Source organism: Micrasema longulum, unplaced genomic scaffold, assembly GCF_059751315.1.
Source record: "Micrasema longulum isolate JH-2025_06_02 unplaced genomic scaffold, ASM5975131v1 h1tg002317l, whole genome shotgun sequence".
Lineage (NCBI taxonomy): Eukaryota > Metazoa > Arthropoda > Insecta > Trichoptera > Brachycentridae > Micrasema > Micrasema longulum.
In genome coordinates this window covers 64,341-85,315 of record NW_028279469.1, presented here as the reverse complement: position 1 = coordinate 85,315, position 20,975 = coordinate 64,341, and the positions used below count along the sequence as shown (strand labels likewise).

Genomic DNA, 20,975 nt, shown 5'->3' with positions numbered 1-20,975 from the left:
CTAGATATTTATACATGTAAAAAAAATAACGAAAAGATAAATCGTTATTATTTTTACTTTTTTATATCCGTAAAAGCAATATTGACCCTAAAAATTAAATTTTATAGGCAATTTTTATCGAGTTGTATATAACTAACTGTAAGAAAATAGTAACTGAGTTGTAATAGAACGAGGTTTGAACCTCAAACTTCTGATCCGAGAGTTCGTGACACTAGACACGGGACCACAACCCGGTTCAAATTGGATATTACCTCAGTGTAATAATACGCCATCTGCTTATAGAAGTGCCTAAATCGACGAAAACTATTTTATTATATAAAACGTTTGTTGTTAATCCAAAAAAATGTAACGCGTTTATTCTATGCAATAGAGTGAAAGGGCATCTCTATAAGCGGGTGCGAATTATTAATATGAGGATATTACTGTCACTTTATACACATTTCAAACGTTTGATTCGATTTAGCGTTTTTTGTATATTTGTTGATATTTTGCAACAAAGAGAGTTAGTACGTGGAAATTATTGAAGAAAGAACATCGTAATTTATTATAGAAATTAAAGACAAGTCAGACCTAAACCCATAAATTTGGAATAACTAGTGACCGGTTTAGACGTTTTGAAGACATCTTCGAGACTGGTATATTTATTATAAAATTCAACAAATGAAAAAAAAAGTACCGAATTATTTATTAATACTTTACCTTTCAGACAACCTTATTGACGGCTGCGGGGGGGGTTATCAAGAACTTGGACCACAACAATTATATTTATGTATTTAAACTCATTTAAGCAACATCATTTTTATTTATCACAAGCTGCAATATTCTCAAATTCTTTTGATTACCACTATATTACGTTTGTGTTTTAATTTTATGGGTGTAGCTGTATTTTTATTATTTTTTTAAAAATTAAGTGAGCTTTAATGTGACTTTGCAAAATCAATATTTTTAAATACTAATATTTTTTATATGTTTTCGTCCAATCCTCCAATTATTCATTCTGTTTTTTTTTAATGCTAATAAAGTTCTTCTGAGAGCTTAAATATTTCCATATTCTTTATGTGTTTCTAAAATTCTTAAATATTATTTATGACGTTCATTATAATTTGCTTATTTAATAATATATTTCTGTTATTTGCATTTGTAATACAGAATATTGTTTCAATTGGTTATTAAACTCTAAACTTATTGAAAAAGTGAGAAAAAATATTTTTGAAAAGGTAATCTGGAAATTTAGGTGTTATGATCCGTCATTAGCTGGTTTAAGTGGCCACTTTACACTCTGTGAAATATTCACCATTCTGCCCATGATTAAACTCCGAATATCTTTAACTCTTCCATCCGCTGACTTTTGTTAAGTTAAAGAGCTGAACGGGTCATAAGCCCTGTTAATGCCTAGACTTCTAGATGACTTGCTCAAAAATGTTTTTCCCTCTCTGTTGCAACAAATTTAGATCAAAATATCTCCCTAGGGAGGAAATCCAGCCTGTCTGCAAGCAATTGTGTTGTTTAAATCGCCATCTTATGGGGTTTCATTTATGTGAATAAATCGAATTGCATAACAAGACTTATGAATTCTCAACAAATAAGTATTTTAACCCGTCTGTTTGTATTTGCATTACTTATAAACTTGGTATATAGTACGCCGAGGCATTATATTCTATCACTATTTCTAGAGGTAACCAAGTTTATTAGTCACAACCTCCGTGGTGTAGTGGTCAAGACGCTTGATTCACGCACGGAAGGTTCCGGGTTCGATTCCCGGTTCTCACACAAAAATTAAAATGTGATTTTTCTCAAGCCTGGGTGCTCTGTGATGTAATTCACCACTGTAATGAGGCCTCCTGGCCTGTTGTGGTGCAAAAAAAAAATGTTGAATGTAAAAAAAAAATTAGTAAGGCCACTAATAAATTAAAATGCTACTACTGCTACTACTACAACCATCACGCCATTTCTCCGTAGGGGTAAGCAGAGAGAATGGACCGCCACACACGTCTATCCTGGCATACAATCCCAGCCTCTTCCACATTCATTCATCTTGTCATACATGCCCTTCGGTTCTGTCCGCTTTTGACATGACCAGACTTAAGATTTTGGTTTATCTGATCATGCCACGTCTTCCTTGGTCGTTCTCGTCTCACGTTGCCGTTCATTTTCGCCTTATATACTTGTTTTACCATTCTGAATTAAAATGAATATTGAAATATATATAAACTCTTGTATTTACCCCGTAACACCTTTAAAAAGATGCTTCAGCCAAAAATAATTAATTTTTATTATTATTGTATAATTTTGAGTTCTATCGATCTACTGTTTTTGAATACATTAAACTTTCTAATAAAGATACCAGTCTCGAAAATGTTGCGAGAGCAATGATCTGGTCACAGGTTATTCCGTTTTTGTATTATTTAAGCATCGCTCGTCCTTTATTTCCATATTAATAAATAATAATATTTGTAAGAATAGTACGAAACATCCTCATCAACTCTTTGCATGCAGTAATTTGTGAAATTCTTAACCTTTTGCATGCTGGAGAAATAATTTCACAGGACAGTGAATTGTTTTATTTCTAACGCGGAGGGGAACCTCGTGGCTTCGGAGTAGCTGATGCGATTTCCGACAACCGCACATCGATTGGGGCTCTATCGTCGTAAAGTGTTGGGGCCTGCAGGATTATACCAGCTGTGCCAACCACCACAGCAAGAGTGAATATCCACAAAAATAGTCTATCCAACACCATGGCTACGTATTTCCAGTCTTCTTTGACCTGAAATCAAATTTCAAAGAATCCGTAAGGTAAAGTCTATAACATAGTCAATTATTTAAAGCAATATTTTAGTTTGTCCAAATGTTCGTAGACAAAAGACTGGATTTTCCCCCTCAGGAGTCAGTCATGTTAATCTTAATGACTAGTAGACAAAAGACTGGATTTCACCCCTTCAGGAGTCAGTCATGTTAATCTTAATGACTGACTCCTGAGGGGGTGAAATCTGACTAGATTTTTTGTCAACGAACATTTGGACAAGACTTTTTGTTAACGAACATTTGGACAAACTAAAATATTGTAATGAAACCAACTGGTCCAAGAAGAAGTTTAAAAATTGAAAAATTGTTTTCAGGCGTTGCCTAGTATGTGAAATAATTCATTAAGATGAATTTCTTCACAACAATAAAGGTTTCAGCTCTTTAACTTAACTAAAATCAACAAATGGAAGAATTGAAGAAATATGGATGTTCAAACATAGGCAAAATAATGAATGTTACAGTGTGTAAAGTGGCCACTTAAACCAGCCAATGACATGTCATAAGCCTTGTAAATGCCTAGACTTCCATATTCTCTTATTCAAGGTACTCTCCATCCTTGTAATTTGTTAATCTTAATTATTTAAATGTATTAATTAAAACGTCGAAAAAATTACTGAGCAGAACAAATAGATATCTATATATTTTTGTAATCATTTGTAAGTTAGATTCGTTTCGACGTTTCGGTTACTATTACGAGAGCAGTCTCTAGGGTACACTGAGTGTTTTGTAGAAAAGTATGTGTTTATGCACTAGTAATTTGCAGCGTGTCGCAGACGGGAGCAGGCACATTCCGTGTCATGTTTGTAGTGGGTAGTGCCGGGAACCATGTTGAGGTGAATTTCAGCCTGTCGTCTCTGTTGATGTTAGTTGGGTGCTTGTGTTTTTCCATTGCCTCATTTATTATTCGTTCAGTGCTATTTCTAGGTTTGTGCAAAATCTTAAGTTCAAAGGCGAAAATATATCCTGTGGATATAAAATGTTCCACTATTGAAGATTTTTTGATTGGTGAACATAAAAGATCGTGTAAATTGAAACCCACTTTAGACCCTAAAAAATCAGTTAACCAATTTTTTTTACTATTCATCTTTCTTACCTTAGTACCAAATTTCCACTTTGGTAAGGTTTACTAAAGAGTGAACTTTGGCAATGACTTTGTGTATTTTCCATCAAATCATGAAGTTTTTACAGCCTGAAACCCTTGAATATCAACTTTCCTTTTGAGTTTTTTTAGCAAAATTTGTGATATCTCTTACCCTGGTAGATTCCTCTTCCTTTTTGGTTTGGTCAGCTATGTAGCGGACTCCGTCTATGGCCTTGTGCAACTCTGGACAGTGGTGCCAGTGCTGCAGGCGGGCGCAGCGCCCAGGACCTCCGCCCTCCACTAAGGGCGGCGGCGGGGCGGGCGGAGAGCCGTGGATGCGACACGTACTCCCCAATACACTAGGATCCAACTCCCTATAAATAGAATGAAGGAATTGAGTGATTTGTGATGATCTCGTAGATATTTCACCAGGTAAATAAAAAGTGAATACAAATTCTCATAAGAAAAAAAAAACACTTAAACCATCGGAAGTCTGCTTTACTTCAATGCAAAAAACAGCCGTTGTCCAAGATACACTTTTTGCATATGTACTATTATTATTATTTTTTTAATTGTCTTACATAAAAAATTCTTTATAGGTTGAAATGATCTCATTTGGTTAAAAAAGGATGATGTTTTGGAAATCGCACAATTACAAAATCTTATTTCCTTACCATTTTGTTCAATATGACTCCCTTGGTTTATCCTTTAATATACAGATATTTATAAGCATTTCTTAAAAATTGTCGAAATGTCAATGGTACACACTGTGTAACTGAAACCTTTCTCTCCCTTTCCCTCCTCCATTCCCATCGAGTCTAATTTTGTTCCATGATCCAAGCGGGGGACCAAACGACCCCAGCGCCTACTTGTATATGGCGTCAGGAGAATAAAACGTTTAAAATGTTTATGACCGTGCAATAATTTATTCATGTTGTCGTGTACATTTATTTGACTCATTCATGTATTTTATTTATTTATGTTTGTTTGCTAAATGCTTATGTACATAAAGTGAAATCAACCCTTGTATTATTTATGTCTTTTTTTGTTTTAATAAAAAATTAAAAAGATTTCAAAATTTAAAAACAAAATTAGGAAAATTCTTCTTCCTATTAATTTCACGATTACAAAAAATATAGGGCATAAAACTTTAATAATACTTATAGTTATCGAATTAAAATCGGTCTATGGGGGATTCGAATCCCCTCCTTCGGTCCGGCTAGGTTAATGCACTAAATTTTATCAATGGTTCTGTCTATTTTCTTACGCTTTTGCGTCTTTATCATGTTCCCAAATATTTTTATTTTGAAGCAATTTCCTCTATTTTGTTTCGATCATGTAATTAGACTTCTATTCAAAACTCGGTGCCCTCGACATTTTGATAGTCTTGAGACATTTTAAATATCAAAACTCTCGACTTGCTGGTGTCAAAATTCCGAGACCAGCAGTAAGATCCTGAACGCTCTCTAGGGGGAAAATAACGCGTTGCTATCTTGTACGTATCTTGGTGATTCCGCGTAAGTTCGGTGTTTCAGACGTTTTGGCTAGGATTGCAGAAGCCAAATGAAAAGGTGAATTAATGGTTTAGCTACATAATACGTAGGTCTACATAACATACGATCAAATTATCTTAAAACGGCAAACGGCAAGTAGGTGTCTTTGTGATATTTTTTTAATTGACTTATTTGCTATTCAAGTTTAAAAAATACATTAGACTGAGGCTGGACGAGTGATTTTCCGTAAGCTCTTTCTGGAGCATGATGGCTGCTGGCTGCTAGCCGGCTTCCTCCTTAAGTCGCTGTTAATTTAAGAAGATAATCTGTTAAGCTATTTTTGCTAGGCCATTGTGATCCATGTGTGTTTAGTGATAAAGGGATAGTTGATTGGTATGTTTTGTACTCATTTTAATAAAAAATATGCTATGGTTGACTTATTTACTACATTCACTTTCTTTATCCGAATTATCGTTAGCATCGAATAGTCTCAAAAAGTCTCGAATTTTCGAGACTCGGTTTTCGAGTGTCGTCTCAGTCCTGAGACTCAAATTTGTGTCGAGACTGAAAGCCTTACGTGTAATGTATATCGTTCTAATATCGTCAACGGGCCCAAGTATAAATAAATAAATAAAATAATTACACAAACCAGATAATGACAGGTAAAAGCAACAATAAATGCGTTGACTTCTGTATTTTTCTCCTAAATTTAAGGCTCAAATGCGGAGACAAAAAAAACACGAAGTTTTGTAAGGAATGACTTAATGATGCCTAGAACGCGTGTAGCGGTGTTTCAAAGAACTTTTATTTTTTACACGATCAAAGCTATATAACTATGTGCCTTACGTCTGGTAAAACGAAAGTAGAATATGTTTTGAGAAAACAATTGGCAAATAGTTGATAGACAAGGAAACAAAGAGTCAGAAAATTTGTTGAAAATTATAACTTAATACTGTTGATAATGTGTTTATATTATAATTGTTTATACTTACATATTTATTATGTACATAATTATTATATTATTTAGAAACTTATTATATTACATTCATAATTATATTATACATGCATTATACATTTAATTCACAACACTAATAAAGATAAATAAAACATGTATATATGTGTACGCTTTTGCAAACGTTCTTATATTATTATTATTTTTGCCACAACATATCGGTTCCTTAGAACAGGCATTGCCTATATATGAAACGATAGATCCTTTCAAGTAGTACTCTATACCGCACTCCTCCGCTTATTTGATTTATCCATAGTATAAGTAGAATATTTGTCTGTAATTTCGCATATGTGATTTTACTAATATATAAATAAATACAATTTTTCAATTTCGATCATCAACGTGATCGACGGTAATTTATTTATTTGTTTACATACATACATTTGAGACATAAATCCCAACTTCATGGGACTGAAAGTCCAGTGTTAAGATGGGACTAGCAATTAGTTGACATATTAATTAACCTTGAAAATAAAATAATAAAATGATAATTACCTTGTAAATTGATAAAATGCGTTTTATAACATTTTTTTGGTGTAATCATTAATAATTTATCAGCTTTCTTTATCTTCTATCTTCTATATATTTATCTATCTATCTATCTATCTATCTTATGTATATAAATATATTTATATATATATGTATATAAATATATTTATATATATATATATATATATATATGTATTTATAAATATATGTTTATATATAAATGAATCGCCGAGTTTTGTCTCGCAAAAACTCGAAAATGGCTTGACAGATTTACGTGCGGTTCTTTGCAAAATTTTCTAAATCACGTTCGCAAGGTTTACAAACAATAACATCTTCAATATGCTGAGTTAAAATTAAGTTACAAGCATATATGTTTTTTCAGCGATTTTACAGGGTTACATTCGACTGAAATGCACATTTTGAAAAATTTGGAGGATTTTGTTAATTTGCATAATAAAAAAGTTTGAATTTTTACGTTTACAAAAAAATATTATTTTTAATGGACACTGAATTGAATAATTTCCTTACAATTTCTTAAATTCTACAAATGAACTTATTTTTATTGGACTTTTAGTAATGCTTTAATAATTTTGACCGACATTTGAGACATTTTTGAAAAACGGACTCTTATACGAAATACACCACTGTTTGTAAGTGGAGCTTAGTTCGATATTTGCAGAAATAATACTTCATTGGAAAATCAATTATTTTATGTTTTGAAAATCAACCGCAAAGTTTAGAAACACTGCTAAGATCTTAAAAAAACAGGATGCAATCACAGTTCATCTGTAATTTGCAAATGAATGTGTATATAACAAATGCATTACTTAAAAATTGAATTATTTTTCCATCTGTCAGATTGTCGAAGAAACAAAATGGAAATTTCGTTAGTGTTGCCAGGGTAGTACATTTTTTTACCTTATTTTGCTCATCTAATGAAAGAATTAATGAAAATTAGACCTCAGATTAAACAACGCCGTGAGGGACATTTGAACGACATTATCTTTAAAACAACAAATATTATTTAACATAATATAAAAATATCCGTTTTATGTGAAATATAATTTGTTTGACATTTTAATTTCAAAGTTCATTAATTCAATTACTCTTATTAAATGACCCTTTACTTATCGACTCTGTTGTGTCAATCAATGTTTCCGAGTGCACAATAAAATTTTAGAAAAATTAACAAATCGTTTTTTTTACCTAACATTTGTGTTATGGTTATATTCTTCGTGATCTGGAAATATTACTCGGTGACTTCAAGTATGCGCGCGGCGAAAGTGTTTTTAAAGCTAGGGTTTCCTAGGACAGCGGTGCCCGTATTTTAACGGCCGTAGTGAACGGTGATGCGGTAGACAGCCGTCGTAACGTCGACTAGAGAGTGGTTTCCTAGGGAAACGGTGTTAAATGGTGTTGATAACACCGTTTTCCTAGGAAACCACACTCTAGTCACCGTTACGACGGTTATCCACCGTATCACTGTTCACTACGGCCGTTAAAATACGGGCACCGGTGTCCTAGGAAACCCTAGCTTAAGTGGGGGAATTATTGGACACAGTCCGATGTATTTAAATATGATTTTACGCTCCTTCTGGGCTATTTTTAATTCTATGAAATACCATTTTCTATTAATATATTTTTATCTGATAGTAAAAATTGGTGAAACAATATTGTAACTTCTCATCTTTAAAAACATACAAAGAAATCACCGTTCAATTACACTTTTGATAGAACACGTGCAACTGAATTTTTGTTTCAAATTTTATTGAACAATTTCACCCTTGTGGTGATGTTTGAAATAAATTTTAAAGGCTGATAATAACAATAATATGAAATATTTCCGAGTGAAAAATACGTTTAAAATCAGTTTTGTATTCCGATTATCGATATGTGTCAGATCGTCTACCCTGGGCAGCGTAGGGTTGATCAAAGGCATAATAGCTTTCCCTCCACACACCGCACACTATGGATTTTCAAATATAATGTGAATGGTAAATTTTATAGTGTTTAAAGGGGCCACTTAAACCAGCCAATGACAGGTCATAAACCTTTTAAATACCTAGACTTACATATTAATTTCGTAAAACTGTTTTTTTTTTCTGTTGTTAAAAAAATAAAAAAAATTATAAGATGTTTATAACAATGTTAATATAAAAAAATAGTTACATAAATAAATATGAATTTTGTGTCAAGTTTTCATAATATATATTAAAAAAATAAGATCAGTGAGAAAAGATTAAAAAATTAAATAGATATAATACAGGTTTAATTTTTTTTTTGATAAATTATATGATAAACTCTGATAGCATTGTTAAGTGCTTATGTACGTATATTTGAGTACCAATAAATTGATTACATACTTAAAGTAGGGTTTACTCGAGGACAAGTGTGAATAGAAATTTGGAGGACAGGACATGGACCGAAACATTGTCCTAGAGCAGCTAAAGTAATCTTTTAACGTCTCCGTGTCAACATTTAAAAAAAAAATCACTTGATTTGGGTGCCGCGTCACATCAAAGAAAATCAATAGTTTTTGCAGCTCAAGTAAATGGAAGCAAAACGAAGTAAGCCTAGTAAACGAAGAAAGCGCATCGCACTTTTTGGATGAAGGTTGTCCGTAAACGATGCATGTCACCCGAAATGTCTTGGTGTCTCATCTCTGACTCGCGTGTCATAGGTTGACAATCATTGTCTTTGGGATAGACGGGCTGTTCACAGATCTGGGACAGGGCAATATTGTTCGGTCTCTTATACTGTCCCCGTGTAAACCCTACTTAAGTAGTGTCACATGATAGGAAAATAAACATGACGATAACAGTAGTTATGATTGTGTTTTAATAATAATTCAGACCTCCACGTCAAAGTGGATAGAGATATCAAAAATATTTCAATCCAAATCTTGTTATTACAAAAATAATGGCACGCGCAAATGTCATTTTTTCATGGTCACCGTTATTTGTAATTTTTTTACAATCTATCATGTGGGGTTGGCTTGAAGTTTTATCTTATGTTGATCGAATTCTCGAATTTATTGTAAACTATTATTTTATTGCCTTTGTTTGATTTTGCTACGTAGTTTTATGTTCTTTTTGTTCAGGTATTCGTATACATGTTTCTTCATATAACTGTTGTTATTGGCTGGCTATATAATAAGTTAAGGAAAAAGTAATTTCGTATTTTTCGCTTTATTTCAATGCTTTATAAAAATGATTACGATCATCCGATTTAAGTGAAATATGTGCCGTTCTGTTTAATAACTTTAAATTTTCCAATTTTTATACTCCTTCTTTTACCAGGTAGTAATTCAACAATGTTTGATTATGTCCAAATGCTTGCAGACTGGCTGGATTTCCTCCCTAGGGCGTTGTTCAGATTTAAATGTATTTCAACAGAAAGGGAAATTTTTTGAGAGGGGAATATGGAAGTCTAGGCATTTACAGGGCTTATGACCTGTCATTGGCTGGTTTATGAACAACTCCCTAGGGAGGGAATCCAGATGGAAGATTTGAGGAAATGTGGATGTTCAAACATGGGCAGAATGGTGAATGTTACACAGTGTGTAAAGTGGCCACTTAAACCAGCCAATGACAGGTCATAAGCCCTGTAAATGCCTAGACTTCCATATTCCCTTCTCAAAAAATTTCCCTCTCTGTTGAAATAAATTTAAATATGAACAACTCCCTAGGGAGGAAATCCAGCCAGTCTGCAAGCATTTGGACATAATCAAACATTGTTGAGATATACTTAGTTGGGAAAAACCGGCTCGAAATACGAAATTACTTTTTCCCCAACCAGTACATCATATATAAATAAATTTGTTTGTTAATGCTTCATGAAATTCTTAAATAATAATCATCGTATAATATACGTATAAATATAAAGATTTCTTTATTTCACCTTATTATTTTGAATTATTTTTTTAATTTGAAAATTTATTTATAAACCCTTACGGATTATTACATTCATTTTACAAAAATAATAAAAACATTTTTCATCCATACTCTGTTGTTCAAAATAATATTTTTTACATTTTTTGAAAAGTTTGTCTGAGTCTTTTAGTTTCTCTAAGTTTGTTTAGTTTTGTCTGGTAGTTTATTGTATAATTTCAGTCCCTGGTTCATTAGTCTTGATTGTCCTTGTCTTGTTTAAAAAGTTGTTTATGGTATTTGTCTAATATTCTCGTATTATGTCCATGTTGACTACAATGTTTTACAAGTTTTAGTTCTTCGTCAACAATTACATTAGTGGCACATTTATGGCTACATTTTTATGATTCTAGTTGAAAGAGTTCAGTTATATTTTATTTGTTTAAAAAGTAATCTAGTTGCAGTTAGATAAAGAAGGTCATAAACCAACTTTAATATTTTATTTTGTTGTCTTTGAAGTCTGTTTACGTCATTTTGATATCCTGTTCCCTATAGTAGTTGCGTATAATATATTTTAGTTTTTACATAGGCTTCATACATTAGAATTTTTTCCGTTTTTGGAAAAAAGTTTTTGATTTTCAAAAAAATCAGTTCTTGGAACAAAGTTTTTGATTTTAAAAAAAAATACCCATCTTAATTTTACCACGTCGGCGTCGTGTGGATTGGAGTGATACTTTTGAAATAAATACTTTATACATATATGAAGTTCATTTCCAATGTTAATGTTCTTGTTATTTATTGTCATTTTTAAAAGTGTCTTTATACTTTTAGAGTTATACTAGCAAAAAATACCTGGTAAGGGTGGAGGCCGCCATACAAGGCGGCGGAGCCCTAAGTTCCAAGCCATTGCAAGTCCTTACTAAGACATGCTGTCGCGAAGAAGTTATTCTGAAAAAGGAATATTAAAGGTTATTGAAATTTAATAAAAACAACAAAAAATAAACCAGTAAAATAGCAAATATTGCACAGTCAATTTTACCGTAAAACATTAAATCACTAAAATCAACAAATGGAAGAATCGAGGAAATATGGATGTTCAAACATAGACAAAATGGTGAATGTTAAACAGTGTGTAAAGTGGCCATTTAAACCAGCCAATGACAGGTCATAAGCCATGTAAATGCCTGGACTTCCATATTCCCTTATTTAAGGTATTCTTTATCCCTGTTGTAATTTGTTCATCTTAATGACTCCCGAGGGGGTGAAATCCAGTCTTTTGTCTACGAACATTTGCACAAACTCAAATATTGTACAAAAAAGTAAATATAAGTAATTTTTTTTACAAATAAGATTTTGAATAAAATCTGTTATAGGGTCAAAGCACCAGTAAAAAACCACCCCCCAGAAAATGACCATTGGTTTATAAAACACAATATAATAAGAATTGCTACATGTGTCCAGTCAAAAAACTTTTAACACTAAAACTATGACAAAAGCAGTAGGCGGACACATCTTTTGGTAAAAAACAAATCTATCAGTTTTGAACTGTGAGTTGTCAAAAGGTAATAGTGCGTCTTCCCGTTATTGTTCTGAAATTGATAGTGTTTTTATAAGGAAAGGTGTGTAGGTGTTTTATTTGATGATATTTCTTATGTAATTATTTGAATATATCCATATTCGCATGTGTTAGGGTATTTTATAATGTTATGATGTAAATAAATCTGAGTATTATTTTTACTGGGGTAGTAGTGGTCATTCACTGGCGATTCTGCTATTTTTTTAGAGTAATATTAATTATAATTGTAATGATCGTATTTCAGTAAAAAGGTCGAAGTACTATAAATGTAAAATAAATGTGTTTTTTTATTGTTTTCTTTTATTTTGTACGCTTAAATAATGAAATTTATATCTTTAATGTGGATTTCACCACAAGCTGAACCTTAAACGGTCATTCATTGGTGCTTTGATCCTATTATTAAGTCCCTATGACGCGACATTTTCACAATTTTTACTCACTGCTTGAACAAAAGTGAGTAGATCCAGTATAGATTAGAGTAGAACCTGTAGTGACTCGAGAAGTATATTGATGGAGCTTTTAAGGCTAGTAGTGTTAACCGGGATTAAAATTAAGCTTATTTCGGTTTTAATAAAATAGTTGCATAGTATTATGATTTTTTTAAGATAAAAATTAATTATAAATTGTCGGAAGATAAACGTGATAAATTTTAACTTGAAATGGGAAAACGACCATTAATATATCGCACCTCCCCTTCCGTGCCACAAGACTTAATGCGTCAAACTGAGAAAAACGACTTGATGGTTTTTACATTTGAAATTTTCGACCACATACCAATATAAAACAATGTACTCAATATATTTTTTACTGCAATATCTAATTTGTACTGTAATAATTATTAGTTTAAAAATGTATTTCATTGTTCATTTGGACACTTAGTAAATATGTTATGGCTATAAATAAATATCATTGTTGGAGTGCCATTATGCACTTGTATGTGGTTTTTAATTTATTAGCTATGGCAGTTTGGAAGTTTGGCAGTTTGGCAGTTTGGCAGTTTGGCAGTTTGGCATGTTGGCAGTTTGGCACTTTGGCAATTTGGCAGTTTGACAGTTTGGCAGTTTTGCACAGTGAAACTCACCTTCTATTCCAAATTACTATTACAAATTGATTGTAAGATCATTTCGTTGATCCGGAATATAAAAAAAAATGTTTTCCATGCTCACAACATTAGATTGATAACAAAAAATTCCTCGGTCGTTCCGTATATCGTTTTTGTATGTGTATTGATTTCTTTATTGGTATTAAGAAATCATCCAGCAAACTCAAATCAAAAGAAGTCATAAAAAACAGAAGTATAAATCTAAATTCACTTTAAATTATCTATTTGTATTAAATTTTTAAAATGTAAATAGGTACATTTGTAGCTTTCCTGAGAATTTTCGGAAACTTATCGGATAAAAATAGGTTATTTTGAGTGCCAGTCAATCACCTCATAGAAAGCCTGAAAGATGACTTTGTTCTTGATGGTTAAAGTCTCCATTGCATTTAACTTTCAACATGTCGCGTGGTTGTAGTCAGATTATAAAAACTTACGCTCTTCTGTGGAACTGGTAGTGAGGTCTTCTCATCACCAGCATTCTCGGGAGAATGTGGATGAAGACTCTTCTGACCCAAGGAGCCATGGTGTGGGTCTGCGGAGACCTGAAGTGGACGTTCAGAACAACCACAGTGACGCATATACTGAAACAGACAAATGGAAAACCAGTTAAATATTTTTTGATATAATAAGTATTTTTATTCACTAAAACACAGATGAAGAACATTATATTGAAGTAAATATGGCTAGGTATTTACAGGATTTATGACCTGTCATTGGCTGGTTGAAGTGACAATTTATAAGTATAAATTGTAATAAGTAAATATGATTAACTTCCGAGGGGATTAACTCCAGTTCTTATCTACAAAAATTTGGACGGACTCAAAACACAATGCAATCATACACACGTATCTAGGTACCTGCTTAGCAATTTTAAGTATTTTTCCTTTAATCCGGACAGTTTTTGGCTTTTCAGGTATTTTTCTTTTCAGTAGTGATTTCAGCACGATTTTGATTTGAGCACGACGAGGCTTCTTAGTCAATCACATGAAGTGATAAAACGAAAAACTTACCCTTGTTACGAATAAATAAGAAGCTTAAAAATGGCAAAAAAAAATAAGGTGTGTCCTTATTTACGAAAAAAGTTTTGCTGAAACTTATAGCAGGCAAGCCAACGTTCAGGAATATTAATTATCTTTTGTTTTGGAGTTCAATCATAAACAAGTACCAAGGTACCTTTTTAACAATGACAAGTCTTTTTCCTTTTATCTGAATAGTTTTTGCACGCTTTCACGACACAATCAGGGATTTATCTTTTCATTTACTTTTGTTTCGTATTAAATGTCAAGCTCACGTAAAAACACGGCTGGTGGTTAAAGAATGACTAAATTCACGTTGGACAAGAGTTAAGTGTCATAATCATAAAAGGCACAGGGTAAAACGCGGTCTGAATTTTATTCATTAACACGTATTCCCATATTTTCTCCATGGATTATGGCACTAGTGTATTGATTTTTGCATGTTTTTTATTTGATCACGACGAGGCTTTTTAACCATTCACTTAAAGAGATAAAACAAGAAACTAACCCTTAATACGAATATATGAATAACTCAAAAAAGTCCAAAATAAATAAAGTGCGTAATTTTTATTTATTTTTTATTTATTGGGGATATCAACAGTAATTCGTGTAACAAAAACATAACAAATAAAATATTCAGAGAATAAAACCAATGACATATATCCACAGAAATACATCAAATACACGTACAATACATACTAGTGTGTTTGTGTGAGCGTAAGTGAGTGAGAGGGTGGGTGAGTGGGTGAGTGGGTGTTATATTGGAATGAGGGTGCACATGTGTGTTAATATTGCACAAGTGTCAAGTATCGAAAATATAAATATTTCCAAAATATTAAGAATTAGAGATAAAATATAATAAAATAAAATAAAATAAGATAAAATAAGACTATATTATTGAAACTAAGTATAAGACAAAAAAGTATGTTTTAAGACGCCCATTTTAAATGTTATTTTTTTACAATCAAATGGATCAATAAAGGGAAATTCAAATTATATTCACTAGCAAAACGTATAAGTGGAGGGTTTTGGGCATAGTTCGTACGAACTGCTGGCACATGAAATAGAGAGCTCGACGTGTGACGGGTGCGGTAGCCGGGGACATTTAATGATAACTCCGACAAAAGAGCCGGACCATCAAGGCGTCCACTAAGTATGTCGTGAAGCACCCCCATGTCCAACAGTAGACGGCGATCTTCTAAAGTGAGCAAGTGGTGTTTTTTTGCAGGAAGACATATAATTGAGATCGGTATACCTGCATCTCCAGTTAAGATGTCTAAGAAATGTCCAGTGAATTTTCTCGAACTTTTCTTTATGTGTGACATATTGTGGAGACCAAACAGAAGAGGCATACTCGAGCAAACTGCGAACATGAGCAAAGTAGACCATTTTAATACACGCGATATCTTTAAATACCTGACATGTATGAAGTACAAAACTAAGGTTTCTATGTGCACGGGTCAGTATGTCATCGAAGTGATTCTCAAATGTAAGTTTGCTATCAAGAATAACACCCAGATCGCGTACGGTATCAACTCTCTGAACAAGTTGGTTTTCTAATATATATTGATATGGGATGGGATGTCGACCTCGCGAAAAAGAAATAAGCAAACACTTTGATATATTGACGTTAATACGATTTTCCAAATAGTATTCTGTCAAACGGTTTAGATCATCTTGAAGTTTAAGACAGTCAAGGAGATTCTTAACTTTGAAGTATATTTTTTTATCATCTGCGTACATCAAAAACCTTACGTTCATAAATACAACATAAATATCATAGAGATACGCGTTGTAAAACAATGGTCCCAAATGTGATCCCTGGGGTACTCCGGAGGAAATATCTATTATATATATATATTGGTTCCTACACAACACGTAAGTTATTTGCCCTGAAGATGGCTCCTGCAACGGTATTTGAAGCGTCGTCGGTCCAATCCAACCTACACGGGGTAACCCGAAAAATGAAATTTTTCACTTTTACTGTTGAACAATAGTCGTACCTGTTTATAAATTTGATACGACGCTAACGCGACATTACTTACATTGCTTGAGATATTCAAATCCTGTGGAACATTTTCATCCAAATTTATAAATAAAAACGAATAGTATATTACTATTACGGATTGATATATTTATTTATTTATTTATTTATTTTATTGGGTAAACAAACAGTATGTACAGAAATATTGACAATTTCTTTGTTTAGTCACTCGTGCCCATTCAAAGATAATAAATTAAATTACGTGAAATTAATATGAAAAAGGAAAAATATGTAAGTAATAATAAAATTAATTCAATATCTGCTTCTCTTAATATTTCTATGATTTTCGACTCAAATTTACACACGCTGTCATAAAAAAATCAGCCTTAGTAAATCTATTGTTATATTGCTCGCATATGTTGCCGTGTACCTGGTCAACATATCCGCCACAGATCTCCTTTTTGTTCTGCAAGTTCTAGGACCAACTATCACATGCACTTGCCTATCCCTAAGCTCCATAGATATGGCAACCAGTATGAGGACAAGGCTGATATATTTGGTTCGGGACTTGATAGTTATAAAACGAGTCTGATTTCTTTATTTCTCTCGCAATATTATTTTTAAACTTTTGTTCATATTTATTTATTTTTTCCTTTTTTGTTTTTTCATGTTTATGTATTTATTTCGTTAATATTTTTGGTTACTTATGTGTATTTACCTACATGTTACTATTGTTATAGTTATGCAATTTTATAATTTTTTGTGATGTATTTTTTTTTTCATATTTATGTTCAATATATGTTGAAGGCAATTTATGCCGTTTAGGTAAAAAATAAATAAAATAAAATAAATACATATTCTAGATATTGCAGATTGTTTAAAATAGTTTGTTGACGCGTTGTCTGTGAAAAACAGAAAATTTTGTCTTGTCAGTCTAGATGCCACACGGAATGGAAGTCTTTCAAGTAGATTAGGGGAATCAATTTTATTATTTGTTAATTTGTAAACAAATAACTGGTCAAACATTCGATTTTTAAGAGAGTTTAATTCATGGAACTGGATATATTAATGATATATTTATAAATTTCAATTCAGTTTTCTACCATATTATTATTTCAAAACCTTTTATAAAGAGGTTCCGGTGTAAACACATTTGTATCTCTAAAAAAAAACTCATGTTCACAAAATAAATGGTTTACCTTCGCAAATACATCTAACCATTTTCATTTCGAAACATTTTTTAATACGCAGGAAGATTTTGCCAAATATCTGTATAGAATGTTCCACCATTTCCACGTTCGAAAAAACATGGACGCTTTTGTAAATAATGTTTTCTGGTAAGGTGGAAATATTAAACAGAACTTCATATAAAATTTATCTCGCCGACGTCATACTGTGGTGTTATTACGACATTAAATACCTGATTCTCACACCATTTTTCTCATTTATTCTGACAATTCTGAGGGGTAAAGCGTAGGCAACTCATGATCTTTTTTGCAGTAAAAATGTATTATAATACTTCATTATCAAATGATGAGCTAAACTTTATTATATGATGGTAATAATAATATCATACGATATTTTTCCATTTGAAGCGGGATCCGGGAGGAATGCCGACGGTCCTAATTTGGAACTAACACAGTATTCCTTCACTGTCGTACAAGAAAAAAAAAACTATTATCGAACTAGCGTACCCGACAGACGTTTTCCTGCCCGAACGTTGGCTTTCCTGCTATTAGCTGGTTCAGAAAACGTATTTTCAATATTCGATTTTCCGATAAACTAACTGCTAAGTGACATTTGATATTGAGTTTGACATTTCAATATTTTCGTACCGTTATTGTGTGATTTGCTGTTGCCCAAAGCAAAAAAGTGCAATATTACAGCCACCCACCGGGTCCGATTATAAATCTAAACTATTCAGAGACCCACTCAAACACACAAAAAAATAATCATCTAAATCGGTGACACACAAACGTAAATATGAATTATATACATGTAACAATACAACATATATCGTGGTTGTACAAGTAAAAGTGATCATTTGCAAAAATGGCGATATTGAGATTATTGATTTTTGACATCGTATTAGCATAATGCTTGACTGGTAAAAATGCCAAGTCGATCCAACACTCTAAAAAGATTTTAATTTGTAAAATATGTGACCATTTGATAGAAGCTCACAGATTTTTGACAAGTAAAACTGACCACATACATAGTCACTTTTATTAGTAAATTTTAGATCCAAAGAATTGACCAAGTAACAGTAAGTCGATTTTACTTGTAGGTGATGTCACCAGTGAAGATTAAGTTAGAGTTTGTAGTCAGTAGTTAGTAAGTTAGTATACGTTTTGTATTTGACAGATACGGTTTTTTTTTTAAAGTTCATTCATAAATTTTTTTCTTCATATTATTACGTAACATTTCTTAATTATTTGTTCTTTTTCATTTATTTTGTATTTCTGTTTTTATTTAACATTCATAAAATATAAAAAATGGATTTTTTTTAAAAAATCCTAAAAACGTAATTTATAGTTATAAAATAAAATACTACCTCCCTCAATGAACGAAACAAAAATTATTATCTGCCAAATTTCACGACAATTTTTACAGGTAAAATTGACTAAGTTAATCAATTTACTTTTTGTATATTGAAGTGATAATGTTTTTTAAATATGTTTATACTTTACATTAAAGTTAAAAAGCACTTACATATAATGTAAAATTACCAACCACCTTCTTGAAAAATCTGATCTTTGAGAAGTAATTGAACTCTAGAAAAACACTTAAATGGCTCCCCTGAACATAATTGATTTTGTCACATGGTCGATTTCTCTTGTATGCCCACGATATATTTGATTGATCACAAATAGTTAATACTGCAGTGGTGGTACAATGAACACTCTTTTATTTTTGTGGTTCGATTGTAACGAGATATTATATAACTTAATTTGTTTAAAAATTATATTGATAAAAATATGAGAAACTGAAGAATGACGCTTGTCTTTATAAACAGTTTTGGGAAAAGAACGGGCGCTTTCGTTGTTTTAGCATCGTACATGTTAAGTGACTTGAATCATCATCAATGGTAAACAGAGCACTCCGATTGCAGAGTGTCTTGATTATTGTTATTTCGTGGAAGGTGATCAGTCTCATGCTTCAGGTGCCAGTCCAGAAACAATGAAATATGATAGATAGCCAACACATGTCATGTTCTTGTTTGAATTGTTATTTTTTGTTAATTCATTATTGATATTATTTATTATTTTTATTTTATAACCTTTTTTTTTAAAAATTATATTTTTCAACATATTTACTTTTATGTACACATAATACGTTTCGAGTTTTTGGCTAGTAAAATAATAAATTTGTCTGTCTTAGAACAAAAATATTTACCCTAGTTCAACAAAGTAACAATTATAATTATAGTTACAATATTTGAGTTTGTCCAAATGTTTGTAGATAGAAAAAAAAAAATGTTTTCTCGCGTTGCCTAGTAAGGGAAATAATTCAGTCAGATGAATCTCTTCACAACAATAAAGGTTTCAGCTCTTTAACTTCACTAGAATCAACAAATGGAAGAATTGAAGAAAAATGGATGTTCAAACATAGGCAAAATGGTGAGTGTTACACAGTATGTAAGGTGGCCACTTAAACCAGCCAATGACAGGTCATAAGCCCTGTAAATGCCTAGACTTCCATATTTCCTTATTCAAGGTATTCTCCATGCCTATTTTAATTTGATAATTATAGTTGGTAAAGATTAGTATTTAACCACATACTGACTTTTGATGTTTACCAGTTTCGAGACGCACCCGTCTCTTCGTCAGGACACTCACCACACCAACATGTAAATATTAAAATACCCTTTTACCTTTACCATTACCTTAGTGTACATAATATTTTCGAAAAAACACGTAATTACATACAGAGAAAAGGGGATGCAAACACAAGCATATCGAAATATGTACTAAAATTAGGTTGATAATATTTAGCGATGTGTTGCAGAATGTGTGTGGGGGGGGGGGGGGGGGGTTAGGAAAGTGAGGATGTAAGAGGAACGTTTCACGATTATATATTTTAGAATTTGTATGTTGGCATAGTGAGTGTCCTGACGAAAAGACAGGTATGTCGGTAAGTGATTAAATACTAATATTTACATTAATTAAAATGTTTGACCACAAAGTCAATGCTTTGAACATAAATAATAATAATATTTGAGTTTGTCCAAATGTTCGTAGACAAAAGACTGGATTTCACCCCCTCGGGAGTCATTAAGATTAACAAGTTACAACAGGGATAGAGAATACCTTAAATAGGCATTTACAGGGCTTATGGCTAGACTTCCATATTCCCTTTTTAAGGTATTCTCCATTCCTGTTCTAATTTGTTAATAAATAATAACTTTATGTGTGGAATTTTATTAGATATTATTATATTACAACACCTCTATCCTGCTTCCACTCCCACCAAGTCTACTTTTTACCATTATGTCTTTCTACTTTCCTTTATAGTAATTTTCCATGTATAAATATGTCCTTAAAAATGCCC

At 32.1% G+C, this 20,975-nt stretch overlaps 1 protein-coding gene across 1 annotated transcript in view; it reads right to left on the bottom strand.

Moving 5' to 3' along the window:
- LOC148272498 (acetylcholine receptor subunit alpha-like) overlaps positions 1 to 20,975 on the bottom strand; it is a 67,609-nt gene that overhangs the window by 3,846 nt on the left and 42,788 nt on the right. The window contains exons 5-8 of the mRNA XM_088239964.1: positions 13,859 to 14,005; positions 11,599 to 11,694; positions 4,056 to 4,257; positions 2,517 to 2,764 (exon numbers count right to left, since the gene is read on the bottom strand). Coding sequence (XP_088096090.1) covers positions 2,567 to 2,764; positions 4,056 to 4,257; positions 11,599 to 11,694; positions 13,859 to 14,005 — 643 coding nt within the window. The 3' untranslated portion in view covers positions 2,517 to 2,566. The remainder of the gene's footprint in view (positions 1 to 2,516; positions 2,765 to 4,055; positions 4,258 to 11,598; positions 11,695 to 13,858; positions 14,006 to 20,975) is intronic.